The sequence below is a fragment of the Carassius gibelio genome, chromosome A4 (assembly GCF_023724105.1).
Source record: "Carassius gibelio isolate Cgi1373 ecotype wild population from Czech Republic chromosome A4, carGib1.2-hapl.c, whole genome shotgun sequence".
Classification (NCBI taxonomy): domain Eukaryota; kingdom Metazoa; phylum Chordata; class Actinopteri; order Cypriniformes; family Cyprinidae; genus Carassius; species Carassius gibelio.
Window position 1 is genome coordinate 36,020,304 of NC_068374.1, and position 9,614 is coordinate 36,029,917.

A 9,614-nucleotide genomic window follows, 5' to 3' on the forward strand; every position below is an offset into this window, starting at 1 on the left:
ATCTGTATCCAGAAGATGACGGTGATATTGAAAGTGAAAGTACACCAAGCACAAACGGTGAATCCTTTGCCCAATGTAAATGGTCCTTTGCCAAATGTCAGAGGTGTGAACAATGTTTGCAGGGGTCGGAGTGTTCATTGCGAAATTAGCAGGCGTGTTAGTGTTGCGGGGACGAAGCGGGAGATTTTTTCCGCGCTAGACATGTATATTTGTCTTCTGACCGCACCTCTCCGCAATCGCGGTGACAGTATTGTAGTGGAAACTTTGTCCAATGCCTCTGGGTATGTGAGGAGGCAAGGTGGGGAGTCGCAATGACCCTGACAGTAGTCCGAGCTGTGCACACTCAGCACGTGCGCGAGGCAGATCTGGCCGCGCTGCTCATAGCAGAAGCAGAGGCGATGTGACACGGGGCATAGATTTTGAACTAAAATGGTCTTGTCTACTTGTGTTTGTGTGTCATATGAATAATATATATGTGCCCCATACATGGAATCAGAGTGCCTGCTGCATGTAGTAAACTGAAAATCCCAACCGCTACATGCATTCGGTTTGTTTCTACCATTTATTAGTAATGATTTACACAGTTTGTTTACTACTTACTGTTGTGAAATGGAAAATCAATAATCGTTAATCGAGAATCGTTAATAATCGAAAATCGACTGTAATCGAATCGGGACTTCAATAATCGTAATCGAATCGAATCGGGAAATCAGACAGATTAACCACCCCTAGAATTTAGGAGTTGTGTTCGATCCAGATTTGTAATTTGACAAGCAGGTTAATGCTGTGGTTAACAGTTGTATTTGCTAGATTAGGTCTCTTGATTTTTTTAGACAGTCATCTAGGTCTTTAAGATTATTTTCTTACTGTCCCGACTCATTTTAAGCTGAGAGAGGATCAGGACTTTGCTGTTGCAGGTCCAAGGCTTTGGAATAGCCTAACATCTGAGATTAGAGAGATTACGTACAAAAATATTTTCAAAGCTGGGGTTAAAAATAATTACTTGTCATTACCTTTCAAGAATTAGGGTTAGTATCGGTTTTTTTATTTGGATTTGATGTTTTATTTAATGTATGTACCTGTATGTTGATTGTACAGCACTTTGGTCTGCAGGTGCAGGTGTATAGTGCTTCATAAATAAGTGCGCGAGTGTGTGTGTGTGTGTGCGCTTGCGTGGGTGTGTGTGAGTGCGTGTGTGTGTGTGTGTGTGTGTGTGTACTTGTATTTCTATTCTGGTGGGGACTTAAACCTGAATACACACAGACTCATGGGGACTCGTGTCACGGTGGGGACCTAAATTGAGGGGTAAACAAGCTAATAAATTACACAGAATGAAGTTTCTTGAAAATCTAAAAATGCAGAAGGTTTCCTGTGAGGGTTAGGGTTAGGGTTGGTGTAGGGCGATAGAAAATACGGTCTGTACAGTATAAAAACCATTACACCTATGGAGAGTCCCCACAAGGATAGCTGACCAGACATGTGTGTGAGTGCGTGTGTGTGTGCGTGCGTGTGCGTGTGTGTGTGTGTGTGTGTGTGTGTGTGCGTGCGTGTGTGTGTGTGTGTGTGTGTGAGTGTGTGTGTGTGTGTGTGTGTGTGTACCTTCCCCGTGGGCGGCAGGATCCGCTGGTTTGGGGTGTGCTGGAGGCTCCAGTGTGTCTCGGAGCGCAGCAGGTCGCAGTGAGGCTCGTGCAGCTGTAAACCCTCCTCGCTGCTTTTGCTGGTGATGCGGCCGTCCAGAGACACGTATCCATTGTCCGTCTCTGTAGACTTATCGATGGACAGCTTGGACTTCTTAGACCTGATGGGACAGTGAGGAAAAGAGCAGGTTCTACTAAAGGCTGTGTGTTTGATCAAGTGATGTGTGGAAGCGCAGCTCTAGTCCTCCACAGCAAACACTGATGGGAGCTTGTGAACCGTTTCTGGAGACAGTAAGCACTGTGCTTCTGGGGAATAATGATGAGAAGTGCAAACATGGAGCAGATGGAATAAAATAGCTACAAAATCCCTTTGTCTAGTGATGAACCTCATTGAGAGACTTAAAACTGCACTGGAGCACGAAGAGATGTGGTTTCAGGAAGAGATGTTGTACCCAAGAAGATTGTAAGAGGAGATGAGAGAAAGAGAGAAATACACACCCCGCTTTAAAGATACCATGCCAGAAATCTCTGAAGAAAGTGACGAGGCCGTGTGAGCCGGCGGACAGCGAGCCCTGCGGAGATCCCTCCTGCGTGTTATCAGTAGTGCTAGAGCCGTCGCCTTCTCTATGAATGTCCAAATGAGCCGCTTTCCTCAACTTCCTTTAGCGAGAGACAGCAAAGTGCAGAAAACTTAGAAATCTTAGAATCTTTGATTCCCAGAGTCAAGCGAAGCGAAAGGCCTGAAAGAGACGCCGATTCAGCAGAGATGATTCAACCGAACTCTAAAATGATTCATTTACATTCGGGCTTGTTAATCAAAATCCTATGGATTTTATATCCTACAGAAAATTAATTTTCATTCATGCTTCTGGAATACGACTGATCATTTGTGCTTGTAATGCCATTTATTTTTATGATGCTGACAATCGCCTTACAATGAAGACATTAGTGTCTGTCACAAGTGTGAATTTGATTTGGATCTTCAAATTAAGAGAAAGACTTTTTCATGAATTCAGCGAAATCATCTCAACGTTTTGACGCTTCCCTCGATTTCATCGGTAGTGTTTCACTGTCAGTGAGATGGCTGAACTTCAGAAGAAAGCAGTGACACAGAAGAGGAGAGTCTGACCTGCGCCGTCTCCCGCCGCTGCTGGCTTTAGGAGTGTGTGTGGAGACGATCTGGCAGTGAACGGTTCCTAACAGCAGCATCAGCCAGATGGCACCAAACACTTCTGTGACGGGGACGTCGTGAGGACTGGAGACGCTGAAGAACAACGCCGCTGCGAGCACTGCAACACAACACACACACACACACACACACACACACACACACGATGACACGAGGAGTGCTACTCCTCCTCCAAAAAACTATCTTAAAACATACATAATCCAGTACAACTAATCAAAGAAATGTCCATCGTTAGGACAGTAAAATAAGCTCAAATTTAAGTTTCACTTTCAGCCATGACGAACATGGATTATTTTAAGGAGAGATGTTACACAATTATTACACACACTCCCTGTTCTCTTTAGTAACCTGTAAAAACAAAAGCACCTCAACTCCACCCAGCTCTATATACACATGTCTCTGACAAGAAAAACAAGTACAGTGACCTCAGTGAACAACATAAAAAACAATCATACGCATCAGTCTAACTGAAGGAGTGATTCGCGGCTGGATGTGTTGATGTGAATCACCATCAGAGCATCACAAACACACCTGACCAAAACCACACTCTAATCACAGTATGATACAATAATTCTGTCTGACATTTGTCTGCAGAAAAACAAGCGATTGTGTTTGATGAAATGCTCACTTACCTTGCAGCAGGTAGAGAGACAGCAGCAGGTAGAACACGGCTCTCGACGTCACCTGAATCCACCAGCGGAAGAAAAATGGGAAGAAAACCACTCTAACAATGCCCTTCCGGGTCAGAGAGGTCCACGGGCTCTCCGGCTTCGCTTTAGCAAACGCAGAGCCTGACAAATAAAACACAAGATGAGTTATGAGCCACGACTGACCTGGGAAACAGACCTGAATGTGACGTGAACACAGACACCAAAAACATCTAATACAGGTATGTGTGTCTGACCTCTGACCAGATCCACATCAATCAGGTCCGGCTTCACGTGACCGGTCTTCTTCGGTTTGTTCCTCAGACCCTGCAGACAGACAGAGAGATGCTGAAACTCATCAGAGACCCTCATCAGACAGAGAGAGACGCTTGACAGACAGACAGAGAGACAGAGAGACGCTCGACAGACAGACAGGATGACTTACAGGTGCATTTTCCATTACGGACCTGCATAAAACTTTAGCGATATTTTATAAATGTCAATCAAAAACGAATGCAAAATGACATCGTTTCCATTTACTTATATTATGCGACTATATATTGTATATTGTAGCCACCGCACTAGCCATTATTTTAATCAAAGGAGACAGCTGCTTATGGGACGCTTCTGAAACGTGCCGTGGCGCAGTAGATATAAAAACAAACACTGAATACAGTGGCCGCGTCAGAGCCATAATGCACATGTTCAGTGAAAATAAAGGGTTTTCCAGGCATTCATGGTAAGAAAAGCACTTTATACTTAAGAATGACCTTATATAAAGCTTTTCTTGGAGGTTATAGTACATTAAAGAATGATCATGTGACTTATGTACACCAGATGACCTCTTTCCATCGCAGTTTTTCAATATATTCCTTTTTCTAATTGCCTAAAAACCACATCATGCAAGCTTAAAAATTTATTTTTTGCAACATGGGAGTTTTTGTTTCCATTAGGTATTTTTTTCAATTCACAATTTCAAATGGCACAATTTTATGGTAATGGAACCGCAAGCAGATCATTCATACTGACGGAGCAAACCATGCATCTCAGCGCACACACACTTATCATATCAGTTTAATTAAAAAAGATTAAGTAGATAAATGAGTGAATTCATGACCAGAGTGCAATAAAGACTTTCAGCAGGATCTGAAGTTGCTGTTTTAGTCACATTACCAACAGATTATTAGGGATTTACAACTCGTTTATTCATATGAAGACCAGTCACCAGTTCAAATCTGAGATAAGTTCACTTATCCAGAGTGAGAAAAAGGGCTGTCAAAATCACTCTGGACCCCTCACATCCAGCACACTCCCTCTTTGAACTGTTGTCATCTGGTCGACGCTACAGAGCACTGAGCACCAGAACGACCAGACACAGGACCAGTTTCTTCCCTCAGGCAATCCATCTTATGAACAGCTGACAATAATGGCGAACACACTACACTTTATATTTATATACACACACACTTTATTTATCTAACACACATACTTAGTATACACTTAAATTTTGCACACAATATATATGTACATACATAACTTCACTTTGTAATATATCTGCCTACAATTGTCATTTGTATATTGTCATTCACTGTCTACATATTTGTATTTTTTATTCTTTTATTATGTGTTTTATGTTCTGTCGCTGTCATTCTGTTGTACTGCGGAGCTTCCGTCACGAAAACAAATTCCTCGTATGTGTAAACATACCTGGCAATAAAGCTCATTCTGATTCTGATTCTGATTCTGAAATACCAGTTCACACACAAACACGAGCCTAACACCTCTCATGGTGTTTGTGATGCTGTCTATTAAGGGTGCAGTGCTGTTTCATGCCCTCATTAGTTTCCTGTAGCACTAGCACTGATGTAACCAGAGAGCCGTGTAACGTGGCCCGTCTTCTGCTAATAACCAGCTGTAAACAGCAGATATTCACACAGACAGCAATATCTCAAGATCAGAACCAGCCGCAAACAACAAAAACACACAGATGTGCTTCCTGTCCATCCCTGCTCACTTGTGTTGTAGTGGACGACACTTCCAGTGACCCAACTCTCTTCTCTAATTCCAATTTTTAACTATTCTATCAAATAAAAGGCAGAAACTTATATAAATATTACTTTAAAACCGATTCAGGCCTGACATTATTACAAATCTTTTAAATTTCCACAAATAATTAAAAGCAGCGCAATCAACAAATTATGATGTAGAACCAAGTTGAACACAAACAGCACGCTCACACACACACACACACACACACACACACACCGCTGATGGCAGACTAACAGTCATTTCATCAATACTTTGAGATTCTGAAATATAATAACTGTAGTCAGTCCTGACATGAAATGGGTCGCTCAGAGAATATGCTGATTAAATGAGCTGCATTCAAACCATCGTTAAGTAGGGGGGCTCCGATCACGATCGTCCGATCGTTAATGTGCATCTCGTCAGTAAAGCCGGTTCTCTAATCAGGGGTTAATTCCATCAGGTGCGTGATTTCACATAGAGCAGCTGTTACTACACAGAGCCGCTGTTAATAGAGAAGATGCGCAAATCCACTTCATTTTCAGCGTTTATTGGCGCATCTTCTCTATTAACAATGGCTCTGTGTAGAAACAGCTGCTCTATGTGAAATCACGCACCTGATGGAATTAACCCCTGATTAGAGAACCGGCTTTACTGACGAGATGCACATTAACGATCAGACGATCGTGATCGGAGCACGCCTATCGTTAAGTATCGATAAATGTAGAGCTGAAACAACGAATCGATTTAATCGATTAAAATCGATTATTAAAATAGTTGTCAACTAATTTAGTAATCGATTCGTCGCTAAATAAATTTTATTTGCCATAAGCGGCTCATTTCGTGCATATTTCAAATCTGCGGTGACCAAAGTGTGGCAGTAATGAGCCACCGGAGGTTTTACTCAGCCAGTACAGCAGGTGAAGTAGCGAATAGCCAATAGCTGGCCTCGTTTTATGTCATGTGCTTCCCGAACAGCGTCTATGCAGCATTCAGCGGGAAGTGGGAGTACTTTACTTTGAGCCTTTAAAATGAAGAGTAACCTGTAAACTCTGCACTACTGAACTGTTTAAAGGGCCGTTCATATATCGTGTCTTTTGCGTGCTCAAGTTCGTTATTTCCTATGTAGGCGCGCAGTATGCACTCTCATAATGGAAGCGACGCGGTCGCGACACGCACGCGGTGCGATGCGCCCGTTTTTCCAGGCGCGTCCACACCGCATCCATTTATCCTTTGCTGAAATTTCCGGGTCTTCATGGAGAGGGCACGTCATGGAGAGAGCACGTCATGGTTGCTTAGCAAAGGCAGACGCCTCAGGGGCGCTTCTGCCCGAGCGCTTTGGAAAGAAGGAGAAAGCGACGCGACTAGCGTTTTCCACGCGTTTTTAGGTGCGATATGTGAACGGCCCATAAGAATTTTATTTGTGCAGATTCTCCAGTACAAGGTTGTTTGCAAATGTTTAGTCGTAAAAGCTGATAACATTGCTTTTTAACAGTTAACATTTAAAGCTTTACAAAATGTTATGTGATCAGTTTGTCGTTTACCAGTTCATAATTCAGACTTGCAGCCTAATTATGACTGAATGAGAGAGGTAAAATGCACTTCTTTTCTAAGTATTCACTGCTCTTTTTCACACAGCAGGTTTTTTGTGTGTGTCCCATTTTTTTTTTCTGGACAACCTTCTGATGGATTTTACTTTAAATTGTGAGTTCCATTCAGGTTTCATGCCATTGGCACTTTTTTTCGAATGATTGTTTACAATTTCACAGCATAAGCTATAAAGCTTTTTCCCAGTAAATAATAAAATACAATGCACTGCAATTTTATTCTGTTTTATCCTTATACTTTGTGAAAATTTGTTCTCAAAGATTCCTTAAGCTTTGTTTGGGATGTTAAACTACTTTAGGAGCTCTAAGGACTGCCATGGTGAAAACAATATTTGAAATCTCCTTGTGAATTTTGCTAGAGTATGGGTCAGTGTTTTGATTGCAGAAGAGTTCGACAAAGGATTACTAACATAAAACAACTCCAGGTATATTTTTGATGAGGATATGACAATGCAAAATGGTTAAAATCTCTTAAAAATCTATGCTGAATGATAAAGACCCTTTATTAATAATTTACTTGGGGAAAAAATGGAAAAAAACTAAAATATAAGTACATAAACCGATTAATCGATTAATCGTAAAAATAATCGACAGATTAATCGATTATCAAAATAATCGTTAGTTGCAGCCCTAGATAAATGCACAACCTGTGACTCACATCCTCTGTTAATGCATCGTTTATTATTTGTACTCCGAATATTACAGATGACTTTAACACTTCTAGTTTCAGGATGTGTGCTGAATCAGAGTCGGTCAGTGTGAGTGAACGTCTTCCTCCTGCAGCTCATTCAGAGGATCTGGCCAGAATGAAGCTTGACTCAGACTTTCTGATGTCTTTATTTTCGTCCGCCTAACCCTAGTTACGCAAGACATTCGGCCAAACATGAGTCACAGCGCAACCAGTCAAAGACAAATAAACAAACTCAATGCAGATTCCCTCTCGAGCTCCAGCCAATGACTACAACAAATCCTCTATTTCCTCATCATCATCAGAAGCATGTGTGAGGAGTTTAAGACGTTCAGCTAAATCTCAGTAGATTACAGTAAACCCTGGTGTTACTGATGTGACCTTGTCAAATCTGAACATGCTCTCACACAAATACAAGCGTCCAGTTGTTAAAAACCCACACGCAGTGCCCCCTACAGGCTGAGAGCAGCACTGTACTCACCCCTCTGATAAACTGCTTCGAGTGAAGGGAGACAGAGACAAGTTTAAAGGAAGAATGAGTGAATAACACACTAACAGACACACACACACACACACACACACACACACACACTCTTGCAGAGGCAGTATGAACAGGTGAAAGTCTAATCAAGAGTCGATGATTCGTTACCTTGATCTCTCGCTGTTCCACTGATTTCTCCCATATCTGCTGGTCATACGCACCAATCTGACGACGAGACACAGACAGGTTACACATCCAAATCAGTCAGAAATCATCCAATCAAACACTTTCTCCTGAGACTGTGTCAGTCTGGATCGACAGAAACGGACAGATTCACTCCTATTTACTGGAAAAGTGCACTGATCTGTCACCAGTCAGTGCAAACACACCCAGAGCTGGTTCTGCGTGTTCATTATGTGATCAGACATGTTTAAAGAGGAGATGGTGATGAATGTTTTCTGGGTCGGAGCGCCGGCGCAGGATGGAGTCTGGAGATGCATGAAACACAAGCGTGAATGGATGCGGTGCTCTGATTGTGTCTGGGGTCTATAAGAACTGCAGCGCGGTGTCATGTGAACGCTGGAGGTGAAGACGGCCGCGCTGGACTGCAGTCACACGGTGGAAAAGACTCAATAATTCACGAGTTCAGTCTCATTAAACATACAGCGTGCACAACCCTGCAGGAGAACGACCTGTGAATGTCTAAGCTTCATCTGTTCTGAAACAGTCACAGGATTCGTCCATAACTACAGTGAACTGAACTCTAATAAACCCTTCAGCTTCAGTTCGTCAGTACATCATCATCATCATCATCAGCTGTCACACACAGACAAACATGAACTCAGTGTGAGGAAACATCTACAGATCTCAGATCACTCACCTTCTTCTGGTACCAGAGCACAGCATCACGCACCTTCGACGCCATTTACATGTCAGGAGTCACTCGCTGGAGCATCGTAATCTGTGAGAGAGACGGGAGGAGATCAGACGGAGCTCTGCGGTCTGACGCACTTAAGCTCTTCTTACCTGCAGCACAGGTGTGTCTCACACACACACACACAGAAGTGCAGAGTCACACACATAGTTGTCATGATTATGCTGCGCACAACATAGTGGTAGAGATCAACACAAACAACAAACACTGAGAGGAGAAAAACACCACACAGTTACATGTTTTATCTGAAGTGAATGAAAAGCTGCATTGAGCTGGAGGCTGAAACACTTCTCTTCCCCGATCTACAGTCGGCTGACGGTCAGACACACAGATTTGAGGTGACTGATTTCATAGAAAATTAGTGTCTGATGGTCACAGAGTTTTCAGCTTCAGAGACTGATTCAAT

The 9,614-nt window shown here is 42.6% G+C and overlaps 1 protein-coding gene across 4 annotated transcripts in view; it reads right to left on the bottom strand.

The window, feature by feature from the left end:
- LOC127979922 (protein PHTF2-like) overlaps positions 1-9,314 on the bottom strand; it is a 15,058-nt gene extending 5,744 nt beyond the window's left edge. The window contains exons 1-8 of one of the 4 annotated variants that reach the window (XM_052585407.1): positions 9,155-9,313; positions 8,443-8,499; positions 8,275-8,286; positions 3,731-3,800; positions 3,459-3,617; positions 2,767-2,926; positions 2,136-2,297; positions 1,600-1,798 (exon numbers count right to left, since the gene is read on the bottom strand). In XM_052585407.1, the coding sequence (XP_052441367.1) occupies positions 1,600-1,798; positions 2,136-2,297; positions 2,767-2,926; positions 3,459-3,617; positions 3,731-3,800; positions 8,275-8,286; positions 8,443-8,499; positions 9,155-9,199 (864 nt within the window). In that variant the 5' untranslated portion in view covers positions 9,200-9,313. Of the gene's footprint in view, positions 1-1,599; positions 1,799-2,135; positions 2,298-2,766; positions 2,927-3,458; positions 3,618-3,730; positions 3,801-8,274; positions 8,290-8,442; positions 8,500-9,154 lie in introns of all 4 variants that reach the window. The other 3 variants (XM_052585406.1, XM_052585409.1, XM_052585408.1) reach the window with 3 other exon arrangements.
- Positions 9,315-9,614: the final 300 nt, after the last annotated feature.